Raw genomic sequence first — 15,364 nt, forward strand, 5'->3', positions numbered from 1 at the left:
CAGACTCCCAATAAAACACTTAAAATGAGCACTGTAATCTTGACTACAACATAAAGCCAAGTAGCCAACTATATGTCACATATAGATGCTAACATAAATACTGTCGATTTTAAAATATGGAACTGTCATTCTAGGTTTATTAGAGAAAAAAAAAATACAAATATTGAGTAGGCTATAGATGCAGAGGTCATGTAGCTACAGATACCTGGCCTCATTTTCTGAAGTTAGGCATTACATATGATTTTAAACTATCTTAACAGATGGGGAAATAAATTATTTCTTAGCGAGGTTAATCTTTTGATATGCAGGTTTGTTTTAGAATCTAAAAATACATGGTGTGGATGGGACTCTATTAAGTGGACAAGCATGTACCCTGCTAGTCTTTCTCCACGTCAGCAAACCCCGTTTTAGTGGTATGGGCTTTTCATTCCTGTCAATTAAAGCAAACTTTTGCATTTTGGGCATCAACATAAAATTCACTCTCAAAGACTCTCCTTCCGTCTTTGATAAGACATTCTATAAAATGGGCAGAAATTCCTGTGTTTCAACCTTGAGAAAAAGATTTAAGGGAATGTGAAGGGCTTAAAATTCTGTAACGCTAATACTCTGCACTGGTTAGTAGTAGTGGTGATGCTGCTTTTATTGAATATTATCAGAACTCAGATCTTGTTGTCATTCTGAAGGGATGGTTTTCTTCTTGCCAAAGTCAATGCGGTAATTCTCCTTGATGTGTCTGTAGCGGCAGCTAGCTCCCCGGTTGCAACCAACATTCCTCCAGAAGAAACACTCCCTTTGTGTGAAAACAGATTAAGCAGGTTTGGAAACAAATTACATTCAATAACAGTCTATTTTAATTACTTAGTTGGTGAAGGTGTGATAAATGCATCAAACACAACAGTGAAAACAGCAATTTGGTGATGTTCTATACTGTATTTGTACCATATTCTTGTTTCTAAAACGGTTAGTCCCAATACTTGATTCTGATTGGCTGGTGACCCACACCTTCAATCACTTTATATCATTCCCAGCTGATTCCGCATCTCTGTAGTTGTACTGGGGAAGGGGAGCGCTTGATTGCCTTACAAACCCGTGCCGTGCGGGCGTCTAAGCACCGCCCGGCTCATATGACTGTGTGGCTCCAGGCAGCCCCGTAAAGACATCAAGCGCTATTGTCCCGTCACATAGCCTACTTGCTGAGCAAAACAAGGAAGTGATGTGGCTCGCTCTGGTGGCGCAAAGCGTAGCTACTTTTGTGAATTTAATAGTTTTATTAGGTTAATATTGCTATGTTTGTAACCGTTTTAGAAAAGCAATAAGCCACTCGAGGCCCCAGCTTACCAGGTATTTTACAATGGCTGGGAGGGTAGAAGACGCTGCGCGTCAGGTCTGCCTACGCCCCCAGCCATTGTAAAATACCCGGTAACCTGATACCTCTCGTGGCTTATTGCTTCAATTTACTTGATCAAGTATTGGTGCTGCACAGCACTACATTAGTTTCTTTTTTGGTAATAGTGCTCTTTTAAGTCACAACTGTGCAGGTCAAATATGATAGAAAATTCTTAGTTCATAAGAGCTGATCACTATATGCAATGGCAGCGTTTATTTCAAAACATGGCCAGTCATAGGTGACTCACTTATCTGGCAAGTACTCTGCATTGCAGGCTGTACTGGATATGCCCATGCCACGCGAGAGCCTGTCTGGGTATCGCACAACAATATTTACGCCCATCAGCAGGTAGCCCTGGAGAAACACAAACATGGCCATGAAGAAGAGTAGGGAGACAGGGAGGAGAAAGGGTCATTACACTCTGTACAGTCCTAATTATTCCTGTGTAAATGTTAATAGCCAAGACTGTTCAACCAGATGGCACATACAAATAGCACATAACTTAAACTCACTCAAACTCTTGTCAGGTGCAATGATTCATTCCCATCTTAGTTATAGCTCTCTACTCTTAGCTTAATCTGACCCATTTTTCACACATACAGCTCTGTAATAAAACACATACTTCCCCACAGGGATCAATTGAAGATCATTCCGTCAAGCAATTATATTCAAACTAGGTATACCCTTCTATTTGAGTCTACAATATTTTGGTACCAGAAAGCAATTTGTGGCTACTTCCAACCTAAACTCACTTACGATATCTTATGACACATGTACAGGAGTTCTCAATCTAGTCCCGAGTAATGTAGACGTAGTTTTTTAGTTGTTTAATCAACATTACTTTTTCCAAGGCAGCATACTTGCCTTATTCAAGACACTGGGGTTCAAACCTATAGCCTACAAATCCATCCAATCACCCTACTCTCCATGTTGTACTTACATGAAACAGTTTCATTGCTTCTTTACAGTGTTTTGGGTTGGTGAAATTGATAAAGGCACATCGTCTGTAACTCAGGACCTTGGCACTGTGGACAACTCCAGCGCTGCAAGAGAACGATACGTTGTCATTTTTGAAAACATTTTATGTAGATAGTATACCCACCCCACCATTTTTATGGACACCCATCATAAACAAGCAATATTAAAAAAATTAAATAGACAGAACAAGAAAATACAAATATCTAATGACTACAAACAAATTGTTTGACCAACTCAAGTTTACCAAGTGTGTAATAACCTGAGCCAGCAACTGATTGCATTAAAGGTGATGCAATTTATCTTTTTTTAAATAAGTAGTAAATAACTCCATTAATTCCATAGTCATAAGTGTTTGCTCAGTAACAGGGGACTCTCCCGCTTTTTAGTGAAGAGAAAATAAATGTTCAAGTCAAGGATACTGAATCCTTCCATTCAGGTAGAGAGAAAGAATACAGGATGAACACGTAAAATTGGAAGTGATAAAATGAAAAAGTTGAGCGGACAAAATTGGTGTCCCAACTCTATGGCAATGATTACCATCAGAATAGAGCTTAATAATAAATCACTTACTCTAAGTTTAAGTGCCAATACATTCAGGGTTTCCAGAATAACAAAAGCCGTCAAGAACACTGATCAGTTCCTTGACACAGCTAGTAATGCAACATACCTTAAAAGTGATGCTATCATTACTAGTAACACAACATTCCTTTAAGAGTGACGGTATATCATTACATGCAATGACGTTTCTTACCGTTTAAATAAATCCATCACCATGGTCTCTGTCACACTCTTTTCCAAGTTCCCTACCCAAACTGGAAATAGTTCCCTGTCAAGGAGAACAGTAATAAGGTACATTATTCTCTTTTGCATCCAACCTTATTCATGCTTTGCGACCAAAGTCCAGGGCTGTAGTGGTGGGTGATTTTTTTTCCACTGCCGGAACGCCATTAGGAATGCCTTGAATTAGGAGCTGAAACTACAAGTTTGCTTTGAACGAGTAAGTTTCTTTTCTTCCACGGTTGCCGAGGCATTGTTGCGTGTAGATCAGGTACTGAAGCCAAAATGCTTTGTTGCTTACAGCGAAGGTGTGAGGATGCATATGCACACTCACTTGTAAACCCGTTACCATTTGGCTCATGTATAGAGGGGTTATAGCATGTATGCATGTGAACAACCGTGCACATTTGTATCATACCTGTGCGTGAAAACATACAGAGTGCCATGTGAAGCAACCAATACAACCCTGGACATGTCCATTCACACACACACATTCAACTGTTGAAAATACTGTATGCCATTATTTGGACAAAAAAGGAAAGGTCCCACACTCTCCACATCACATCTTCTAAACGTTTAACAGTTTTTTTTGGCCATTTATTAACGGCAAACTTTGTTAAAACCCATCTAATACTTGGTCATAGCCATTGGTCTATAACACACCAATGGCTAATAAACACCAGCTTTGATCAAAGCCTGCCTCAGAGCACTCTGCTCATATCAATCTGCACTTCCACATCAGCGCCGTAAAAGAGGTGCCGGCCGGTACAACTTTTAAAAGGAACTATGAGCCGAATACCCGCGGACATATTTTTTTATGCTAAATAGCCTAAATAAAACCCATGTTACTTATAGCCCTTTTGTGTCGACAGTCTATTATTTTATGTACATTTGAGAGTTCGCATTTTGTACCTGCAGATGTATTCAGTTATTAATTTCACCAGGACATGCCATTAGCCAGCTGATATGCCATGTTGCAGCGAGTCAGGTTCACCTTATGTTGGCACAAAATTACTGATAGAGGACAATTACATTTACTCACTGTTCTTGTTCATGTTGGTCCTCTACTGTGGCTTTCTTGATAACAGGATTAGGATTGGGGCGAGTCTGGACATTTGGTTTATTATGAACTGGAACCCAAGGTTTGTTGCTCACAGACTGTTTTGGTTCTTCCTGGGATTGAGGAGGACTGGGTCGAGTGGCAGCTAAAGGAACTGGATAGAGACTGGTGACATTCTTCATCTCAGCTGGTGGGAGAGGAGGACTAAGAGTTGGATGAATCCCATTATTAATGGTTCCTAAACAAAATGATGCATTCACATTAGTATTCAATGGTCAATTGGGTACAATAGGCAAGCACACTCTTCTGCTGCAATTATTCTGAATCTTGTGTCAACTAAAACCAATTAAACGTCAGAGCCAGGCGAGTCAGTTGAAGTATCAAGGACGTATGGTTTGCAGCCATGTTACGTTTTTGTGCACCATTACAGCCCAACTAGTAATTCAGAATTTACAAAGAAAATGCAAGTGAACCTCAAACAAGTACTTCAATTTCCTTTTAAGCAATGCAGCATCAGCACAGAACTCTCAAGAAGAGTAATAGCAAGCGACATGCAAAGACTTACCTGGTCTCCAATGTAACTCCGACAGCACCTCTAGCGCTTTATCTACAGTCCCATGAATTATTAAGGCATTTGAGCTCTGTTCCCGAGTGAAGCCATACCCCTGAAACAGCCGCACAGGATCCACAGATGAGCAACTGCACATATGGGCAAAGAATTCTATACGACACCAGACTTCCCGTTCAAAACAGTTTTCTGCGTCCTGCTCATAGCTGAAACAGAATCAGTACCGTTACTGCAGCTCACCATTAGTTGTGTTATCTGCACACGCATCAGTTCCTGGGCCGCATCTACACAAGAGCTATCCAACTTCAGAACTTCCTTAAAGGCTATGGCAGCTTCTTCATATCTCTGTTTGGGGAAAGGGAGCTATCATTAATGCAAAACGGGTGCATGCTTTTGGTTAGACATACCATTGGTCCGATATTTCAAACCCTCACCTCCCACGGGGCAGCACACCTAAACCTAACCTTAACCCTCTCCCAACCTTTAACGCACCCCTCACCAACCTAAATCCGGTCGTTTTAACGCGCCCCTCACCAACAGTATTCTCTAATTTATCACTGACTGCACATTTATGTGTAGTAAAGGTTTTGATAACAAAGGCAACCCAGAGATGTGCATAGCTGAGCCTTGCGGCTCACCACAGACATTTCTCTTTGAATACTAAAGACAAACAGTACTAGTTTGATGGTCTTGTGTATGTTATTGCGGACAGTATGATGCACTGGTGTACACATGACAGGGACATTTAAACGTGGGGTATCTCGAGCCACATTACTGTACCTCAAACATCTCGGCTGCATGATAAAAAATAAATAAAATCACCCGTGTGAAGTGAGGGTCGCTCTTATCATCGTACATCATCATGACGTAACATGTCGATTTGCTCAGACACATGAAGTAAATTCTCCGTCACTGGGAATTTAATGTTTGTGTAGGTTAAAATAGCCAATTTGCTCAGACACATATGACGTCATTTAGCCATTCTTTTTCAATGGCAATTTAATGTTTGTGTAAAACGAAAATCTACACTAATAGCTGAATTTAGGAGGGGTTAGCAAGCAGCCCTGAAAAAATAATCCCACCCGTGTTAAGTGAGGGGCGCTTTTATCAGCATGCATTGCCAATCACAATTTGCGTCCTCAATGTTTGCGTTTACACAATGTTTGTCGAAGGCAGCTGGCCATCCATTGTTTGTGTTAACATAATGTTTGTGTTTACACAAACCCTCACAGCTAGACATGAGGGGCTAGCGCCCCTCAAAAATAAAATGCCAGCAATATATGGTGCAGTGCTTTTTTTGAGTTGATGACACACGTGGACTTACCTTCAGACCAGCCAAAGCCCTGCCCTTCCTGTAAAGGCCTTTGACCCAGCCAGGGCACATGGTTAGGGACACCTCTGCATCAGTCAACGATTTCTCAAATGTTTGCATTTTTTCAAAACAGAAGGATCGGTTGCCAAACAGCCTACAACACATAATATAATTTACTTGGTTTGATGAAGAGCAAGTGAGTGTTGAAAGAAGCACCATTTTAATGTAGCTGTAATGTAATGGGTCAAATTAGTGGTGCCCTACTTGTATTCTGTAGGGTTGTACTTAATTGCTTCTGTGAAGTAATTGATCGCAAGATCGAATTGTCCAGAGCTTGCATATTTATTTCCAAGACCTGAAGAAAAGAAGAAAAAAAAAGGGGGAAAAAAGTCAATATTTTTTCCATGGAAGGAAAATGTTTCTTCTGCAAAGAAAATTATACATGATTATTAACACTTGATGCCCAGGACATGTCCAACGTCTTCATATTTACACCCGTAGGATGATGATATTAATAAGACAAGACATTGAAGAATCTCACCTGCAAACTCTGTGCTAGTTTGTATATTATCTTTAAAGTCCATCTTTCTTGGACTGACAATAGTGAGAGCATTCTGTTAAGGGAAGACAATACATTGCCATCAGCCATAGAATATAATTCAGTTCATAATTTTAATAATTACTAAGTTCTAATCAACACAAATGCTGCATCATGTAACTGAATATGAAGTGCTCTGAGCAACACTAATGAAAGCACAATCATACAACAAAATATAAATTAGCCCTTAAAATCCCATCAACATGGTCAGCATGAGTGGCTTCAGGCCAGGGACAAAAAAATGCAAAAGGATATGTTCGTTATCAAATCTATGACAACACACAGAATAATGGAATAAATCACTTTTTCTTCCTCATATACAATACCTTAAGTATATATATATATATATATCTAGACAAGATAACCGTACAAATATACACCTAATGTTACATGTTTTAGGCCTTATTTGAACTGTCCACACAGCTTTATTTATGGATACGACTATGACGATAAAAATCACGGTTAACTACCCACAGTCTAAAGGTTAAGCACAGTTAACAGTCCAAAGGTTAAACGTTTACCAAAAGAAAACGGTCCAAATGCCTAATGGAGTAGAGACCCACCTCTTTTATATGGTTCTGTACTTCATTAGATTGTTCTTTGGGCGGCGGTTGAGTTTCTTTAGAGCCTTGAGATTCTTCTTTAACTGGGTTCTTTTCTTCTTTAACAGTGTTCTTTTTCTTCTCCTTCTGCTCCAATTTACGGTTGACTATGAGAGCAGCTTTACTCACAAAACTGCTGCTCATATCCAATTCCTGAAGAGAAAGACCAAGGTAGTTTTTTTAAACATGTATAACATATACATACGTTTACAGCTAAAAGATATGATTTAGTGTTTCATTAAGGATGATCTGTAATTGTCCGGTACCAATAACGTACCTCGGAGGTGCTCGAGTCACTCTCCTGTTCACCGTCCTCATCACTGCTGGCAGTGAAGTAAAGGGATTCCTCCAGAGTTTCTGATATGGTGCGCTGGTCTTTACTGGAATTGGCATTATCTTTGGTAAAACTTCCATTAACGGCTTTGCTGTCCCCTTTAGACTGCTGCGAGCCGTTTGTTACCTGTCAAACAAAGCGAAATGATGACAGTCAACTTCATCGCCACTGTGCTACTCACTGCCTGAGAAAATCTGAACACAAGCAAGATACTGTATAGTTGCTCGCCACACCAAATAGCAATGGTGCCCACAGCCCTACAAAATGTTGCATTATTTTCATTATTTAGTGATACCCAAGACTAAAGGTCCCCACACACCGAGCGCGTTTTTCTGATTTTTAGCAGCGTTTCTCCATCAGTTTTCCGAAAAACACGTCCAGTGTGCAACCACCTTAATAATACCACATGCTGTGCATTGCTATGTGCATGTGTGTTACTAGGCATATGCAACAAAGCATGCATTGCAGTGAGCTATGCATGGGGTGTCTACTAGGCATTATAGTGCAATAATGCCACCTGCAGGGGGCACCATTCCACCGTACCTGTGCTATGATCACTATACATATTATTTTGCCATTTTTATACCACTGCTTATCTTGTTATTCAATATTCATTATGCTTAAGTCATGGAGTCTAAACCAAAATTATTTTATTTGTCATTTGTCACACAGCGAGAATAGCTGACCTACATGATTCACAATGCGTTATGGATACGAGTTCAAATGAACGAGTCATACTACTTATTTTATCTATATCCTCAATTTGATCAGGGGTCAACGTTTCTCAGGCCAAGAACTTAGCTGAGAGAGATGAAGCAGGACCCCCCCACTACATATTGTATAAAACTATGTTGCAGATTAAACTCTTTTATAGACTTCAACGGTCAATACTTTGACCTTTCACTGTACTTGTGTAGTTAGTCTGCTCTTTTCCATTTACACTCTTCTACACCAAACCTCTTTTCCAAAAATAGTAGATCTACAAGCTTACGAGCTTGTAGATCTGTCATTTTTTACAGGGATGCTGAGGTTCAAGTGATTAATGTTAATGTTAATTCTAATTGAACATTACATTTTTTATATTCAAAGGAATATGTTGGCAGCCTAACAACCTGCCATGTATCCTAGGTCAGCTATTCTCTGCTGTTCCCGGCTAGGCTCACAATACCATAACGCGATGGAGCATAAGTTAGGCTTTACTATAGTGTACTTGAAAATAAGATTTAACAAATAAAATCTTCAACATGCATTGTAGGCCTAGAGCCTACAGCAGGAAAAGGATGACCACCGCTTTTTTCGGTACGTTGTTTTGAATTTAATAACCTTTGAAGAATCTCATAATCATGTGTGCCTTAAAATAGCGCGATCGAATGTCCTAATGTCGGAAAATATTCCACAATCGCCAGTGACGAGAAAGAAAAACACAGCCACTCGCAGCCTGCCACCATTCTCCGTAGCATTTCATTGGAGACTCCATTACCCAGCGGCCCTCAGAAGTGGGCGTCACTTGTTTTTTCCCGCGCCACGTGATCCAAACGTGTGACGTATCACAACGTAGCCACGGAAAAGCTTGTACGTCTCAAATCATGGATAATGTGTCCGCACAAAATGCGGTATAAAAAATTACCAGCACATGCAATGAAATACAAAAATCCTAGTCCTCTTGATTAACATTGCATCCCTGTGTGGCAGAGCACACAAGAAATGTCTGCATGGAGATTAACTATCCTAGCCTCGCAAAGCCTTCATCATGTGCCTTTGCAATGCTTATTGCCCCATGGAGATTTAAGTCTGGTCCCTCAATTGTCAGAGGACTTCACGGCCGAAGTGGTGACGAGCCAACTATCTGGAAGCAGGCTATAACCAACCAGGGCCCTGTATGCAAATATGGGGCGGGGCATTGCAGGAACAAAATCTAACAACACAGAGAGACGAGACCAATATCCACGCAGTGATATTAGTATCTCTACACAAGGCTAGAACTTTCCATCTCAGAGTGTATGCACATGCATGATTTTCCCATCAGGACACGCCCCCCTCATCTAGACTGAGTGGCAAAACATAGAGCAGCATGGAGTGTTGGAGTTTGGAAGCGCTCGTTGGAAATCACTCAACCGTCCTGCATACCACCTGTTTCTAAATGTCACATAATGCAGGAGGCAGCAAAATGTTGTGTTATTGAAAACAAGCACTTCCAAACTCTGACACTTTAGAAAAATAATCAAATGCAGGGCATTTGACAGAAAGTAGCTCATAATGTTTCTATGGTGGATTTTTATGAAACAAAAACTTTGCAGATAGAAAGAGGATAATTCAAGCTTTTCATACAGCTGCAATGTTGGTGAGTTTAACATTGTTTAATGCAATCAGACAGGACTTTTCTGTTTGGATGTATGGGCTGTCAAGGCCAGAAAGTAGTTTTTTGCCACTCAGTGGGCGTTCCCGCATAACTTCCAGGTACGATGATGTCATGTGCATACCCTCTATAGATTCACAAGCTCTGTGAAGGACAGATGCCCCCCCCCTTCTGACTAATTCGGCAGTTGTCGCTCGGGCAAAAAGCAATACTTACTTTTCCATTTTCTGTATCCGGTTCTTCTTTCTCCAACTTCTCACACCGTTTTCTCTCCCTTTGTTTCTGTTTAAAGACAACAGAGGAGTGAGAAAACCGTACTTTCACACAATCTAATGTTTGGGTTATTATTGCGAATGCCCTGCTGACAGGATGGGCATTAGAAGATTAAGAACAAAAAGTCACCTGTTTTTTAACCTTCTTCTTCACAGCCCTTTCTTTGCTTCTTTGCTCCTCTTCTATTAACTTCTCTGCTCTAGCTGCTCGTGCTTTCTTTAATTCCTCCTCTTCTATTATCTTGTTTGCTCTGATTTTTGCATTTGCTGCTCTGTTTGATTCTCGTAGTGCTTCAAACTAAAAGTGGGGTGGAGTTAAACAACACATGTTATGTTACAGAGTCCAAAGGTTTGACAAAAGCAGAACCAATAGAGAGAATCAGCTGACTTAACATGGCAAACTAAATGTGTCCTCACACTTTCAACAGGATCCTCTTCTGATAGTCTTAAGTGATGAATTGAAGGCTCAGAGTAGCCGGGATATGTCAGACAATTGTCCATTAATCTTCTATTATTATTTGAAGAAAGCCCGGGGAAGCAGAAATCACTTGGGCGGCCGATACCATTTTGTACATCCATACCTTTGAGATGGAACAGAAAGTGCTTTAGCATCAACACTGCACTAAAACACAAGCAAGATAAAAGAAAAAGCCTCCAGAAAAGTATAGAAACTTCAGATCCAGGAACACTCCATTATAACCAACAGTAATGTTCTGACAATGTGCATTGTGACAAAACAAATGGTACAAGAAAATGTCCAAACTGCATCAAAAAAGAAAGTGTTCGTACCTATAACTGTCATTGTCTGTCGACCAGGAGCAGACAATTCCAACAGATCCAAATGCTAGAAAGAGGAGTTAAAAACAGAAGGATCTCATAATGTACCATAAATCAGTGTTCTGTTCCATCAATAACTCAGTATTCTATATACGAATGGAATCTGAGTATGTACACAGTGAGTGAGTTTGTACTGTTGCGTTAAATGATTAATCTAGTGATTGTTGCATTTAACTTTGATTCATATATTACCAATTTCCATAGTGCAACCAGTAGCAGAACATTACTTTAAGTGTGTACTAGTGCTGCACAGTTAAATGAAATGTACCATTTCCAACATTAAGAATCTCACCAACAAATGTGACACATGTGAGTAAAAGCATTCCCAACCGTGTGTGGTGGTGAGCCCTTAAAGTAACTGCAACACCCAGTCTGACATTGAATTGAGCAAAGGCTCAATTTATGTCACTTAAATAGCATTTTATGTAGACATAGCACTCTATAGTGTATACTCATAATTTCATTGTACAGATATTCTACTGTTAGACGATGTTAGGTTCTTAGTTTACTCATGATTCTTGATGACTATTTATGCATTTGATGAATTACCATGTGTTGTTCCTGCTAAATGCTTACTGTTACATCGGTCTGGATTAAGAATACATTGTCTGCTAAATGCCTAAATTGTAAATTGAATATCCAGTCCCTTGGTTTGTCATTCAAATCAATAGCATAGTACCAGAGTCATTAGCAACATTCCCCAAGACAGGCACGCTCCCTTTGATAAATTCCATCAGCTAATGTTCAGGGTTGGACTGGGACGGGTAAAAAAAGAAATTCAGCCCTGCCCACGGGCACACGGATACTCTACCGGCCTACTCTGTCGAGGCACACACAAGCCATAATACCAGTTATACTGAAAAATATGCCTCCATTTTCTGATAATTGCCATAATATAATAATCCTAAAACAGGGGGTGAAAACATACTAGCCACTACCAGAGACAAGGGACAGTTTTAACAACAACAGAATCCAAGTGGAGTCAGCAGCTGGCTGTACGCCTGCACATGACACTGCTTGCAATAGATAATGAAAACACTATACTGGAAGACGAATAAGACATTTTACACCCACAGTTGCCAGATTGCACGGGGGAAATATGTTTGATCTACTGTTTGCATTGGATTATGCAATAAAAATTTAATTTTTAACCAAAGACAATATTTGCCCTTGCATCATACCCACCACTGCCACCAGGTAGCCCTGTTTTACGGTGGCTAGGGCTAGAAATTAGAATCTACACCATCCTACTGGGCTTAGAACAACAATTAAGATCTGATGAAGGTCGAGGGGCCGAAAGATTATTAAATAATCAATTTGGCCTTGAGTGTCGCTTTACGTTTCACTGAGTAACAATAAAAACAATTGTTTCCAATCCATCACATACTTCTAGATCATAAGCAAAAACAGCACCCTTGCTCAGAGATAATCTCATATCAAATACCCATTTCCAATCCAATTTAATGTACACATCAGCAAACAAAAGGCGAGATAACATCAAACCATGTACTGTCTGTCCACATAAATATAAATTTTAGTTACAGTACATGTATATAGGGGAAGGGAATCAACATCAAGGAGAATGTGTTTAGGTACAAACGAAAGGTGCTTCTTGCATACATTATTTGACTCCTTATTGTGGCTCAGGAGGAGCTCGCAAAACAAACAGTACATTTCCCACAAGATTTGCAAACACAATGCTGCTAGCATTCACCTAGCATCGCCAGGCTTTCAGTAGTGCCAGTACCCGTGTGGAAAACCTGGTTTCCATTTAATGCTCAAGTGCTCAGATCCGGATTTGAACCCGCCTACTGTCTGTATCACGTAATTTGCACCTACACTCGCGCATTTCCGTATCCGCTCTAGATCGGAACCTAAAAAGCCATATTTGATAATTGATACCAGTCTACGCACATTCTGACTGACGTCTGACAGCGGTGCGTGTCGATCAAAAAAAATAACTGATCTACAAGATGACAACGCATCCGCGTCGAGCTGTCGACCTCTTGTAGGTCTGTTCTACTTGGGAGCACCGTCGTTCGTACTATATAGTATAACAACTATAAATTAAGGTGACATTACTAATTCAACGTGAATAAAATACATATATATACACTAGTGTATGTACAATGTGTCATTGACTAAAATGTTATTAGGAGCAAAGGCTCGTTCTAGCAGGCTGTTCTGCTGCTGGCTGTCACTTCCCTGTTCAGAACTTCTTATCAAAACTTCACAGATAAGTTGGACGCTCATACTTACGACCATGCGGACGTTTGCATATTCTGGAAAGAAGGGGAAAACAAGATAAAAGACACGTTATAATGGGAATACGAAAGAAGAAAGTCAGTTATACTGTAGTACATGTCATAAAAAGAAATCCGCTGGAGAAAAAAACCCAACAAGTTAGCAATATCCCTTTAGCCACATTAGCTACAAACTTTTTTGGTAGGAAGCAAACGTCAACATTTCATCACCCACCTGTAATGTCTCTATATCGTGACATGTTTAAAAGTGTCCGCGGGCCCCTGTTCGCCGGGTATTTTTCAAACAAACAACAAACAAGCTCCGCATAAATATTCAACTGACTCGTATATTATTTAAATCCAAACATTCGTTCGGTGGCTTTGAACTTTTTTGCCACGCACTATTCCGTCTGTCGCCACGGCGCGCGCTCACTCCACTCCAGTCCACCAGACCAGAGTTCAGCAGCACTGTCTGCAGCCTTTTGTTTGACGTAATGTTATACGCATGCGCTAGTTTTTTGCCGTGACTTACCACTACTCTCTGCTGCCCCATCTGGCGGAGTCAGGTTACCACCACCTACAGTGCATACTGTATAATAATAATAATAATGAAGATGATGATAATACATACATCACAATAATAATAATAATACATGGATAATAATAATAATACATAAATTACAATAATAATAATAATAATTATTATTATTATTATTATTAGTAGTAGTAGTAGTAGTAGTAGTAGTAGTAGTATTACTATCACTCAGTATGGTGGACAGTCGCACTGAGGAAAAGACTGCATGGAAGCAGAGCTGGAGGTGGCAGAGACTAAAATGTTGAGTTTCTCTCTGGGAATAACAACTAAGGATGGACAGGAACAGTAATTAATACATCAGAGGGACAGCGCATGTTAAATGTTTTGTAGCTCTGCATGGTCCATAGCCTAATGGACCAGAGCTAGATGATTTGGAGATAGAGATAGCCAGAGAGGCCAGACTGAGATGGTTTAGACATGTACAAACTCAGAGCGAGGTGTTTGATTATTTTAGTAGAAGGAGCTAGATTCTGAGGTTGGAACTGCCAGGCAGGCAGGAGGCCCAGAGGAAGACCAAAGAGGACATGAAGTTAGTCTTTAACTATAGTGAGTCTATAATATCCAAGTCTTATTTTGTAATCAGATGTACGTTAAATAATCAAAAAAATCTCACTAATTCTGTAAACCAGTAAGACGCCCTGAGGGCAAGAAGTGAGCACGCATCCGCCTGGGTGACGGCAGACTTCCGGGGAGTTTTGGCATGAGGGGTCAATGAATTCTGTACTGGCCATAATGGAGTCTTGAGTGTACATGGTCTGATGAGGTCCGATCAACATATGGAATGTCAGAACAGGTTAGCTCCATATATGGAGATCTAAGGGTGGCAGCAGGGGCAGTGTCTTGAGTGTACATGGTCTGATGAGGTCCGATCAACATATGGAATGTCAGAACAGGTCAGCTCCATATATGGAGATCTAAGGGTGGCAGCGGGGCAGTGTCTTGAGTGTATGTACATCGAAGAGGAAGGACGGGTGGGGAAGTATCAACATATGGAATGTCAGAACAGGTCAACTCCATATATGGAGATCTAAGGGTTTGAGGTCAGATGTAGAGTTGCTGGCTGGCTCCATATGCAGATCTAGGTGATGATCCAGTCTTCTCCATGAATGGCTATCCAGGGTTTGGTGAGTCGATGGGTGGCTCTTCCAAGACAGATTTCGCACCCGCCTTCTAATGAGAGCGCAAAATCTGTCTTGGAAGAGCCACTAATCTAATATACGGCAACCTTCCCCGTGTTTCTTCAATAGTCCGATCCAAAAGAACACAGTTTTCCGGCCACTGCTACAGAGCTGACAATGAGGTTATATCTTCCCTCCTTCTCTGGAATCCTGCCTCAAAGCAGACCAGAAGTAGAAAACTGTCTGGCGTAATGGACTGACAACCATATATGGAGGCGTGTGATGTCACAAGGTGTAATGGACTGACAACCATATATGGAGGGGTGA

At 40.5% G+C, this 15,364-nt stretch overlaps 1 protein-coding gene across 2 annotated transcripts; it reads right to left on the bottom strand.

Annotated features, from left to right (window-relative positions):
• Positions 1–615: 615 nt before the first annotated feature.
• LOC306914460 (uncharacterized protein) lies at positions 616–13,805 on the bottom strand. Of its 2 annotated transcripts, none has more exons than XM_079491491.1 (18): positions 13,560–13,805; positions 13,341–13,363; positions 11,034–11,088; positions 10,662–10,825; positions 10,375–10,542; positions 10,189–10,254; positions 7,560–7,742; positions 7,244–7,435; positions 6,624–6,696; positions 6,347–6,437; positions 6,095–6,236; positions 5,011–5,115; positions 4,768–4,867; positions 4,185–4,389; positions 3,117–3,191; positions 2,328–2,430; positions 1,635–1,741; positions 616–790 (listed from the first exon to the last, which is right to left on the bottom strand). In XM_079491491.1, the coding sequence occupies exons 1-18, from the start codon at positions 13,582–13,584 to the stop codon at positions 673–675; spliced, it is 1,995 nt and encodes a 664-aa protein (XP_079347617.1). In that variant the 5' UTR covers positions 13,585–13,805; the 3' UTR covers positions 616–672. The 2 variants fall into 2 exon arrangements, with proteins under 2 accessions (XP_079347617.1, XP_079347616.1); XM_079491490.1 differs by having other exon boundaries at positions 4,185–4,440.
• Between the last annotated feature and the right edge of the window lie 1,559 nt (positions 13,806–15,364).

This window comes from Electrona antarctica (genome assembly GCF_951216825.1).
Source record: "Electrona antarctica genome assembly, chromosome: 21".
Lineage (NCBI taxonomy): Eukaryota > Metazoa > Chordata > Actinopteri > Myctophiformes > Myctophidae > Electrona > Electrona antarctica.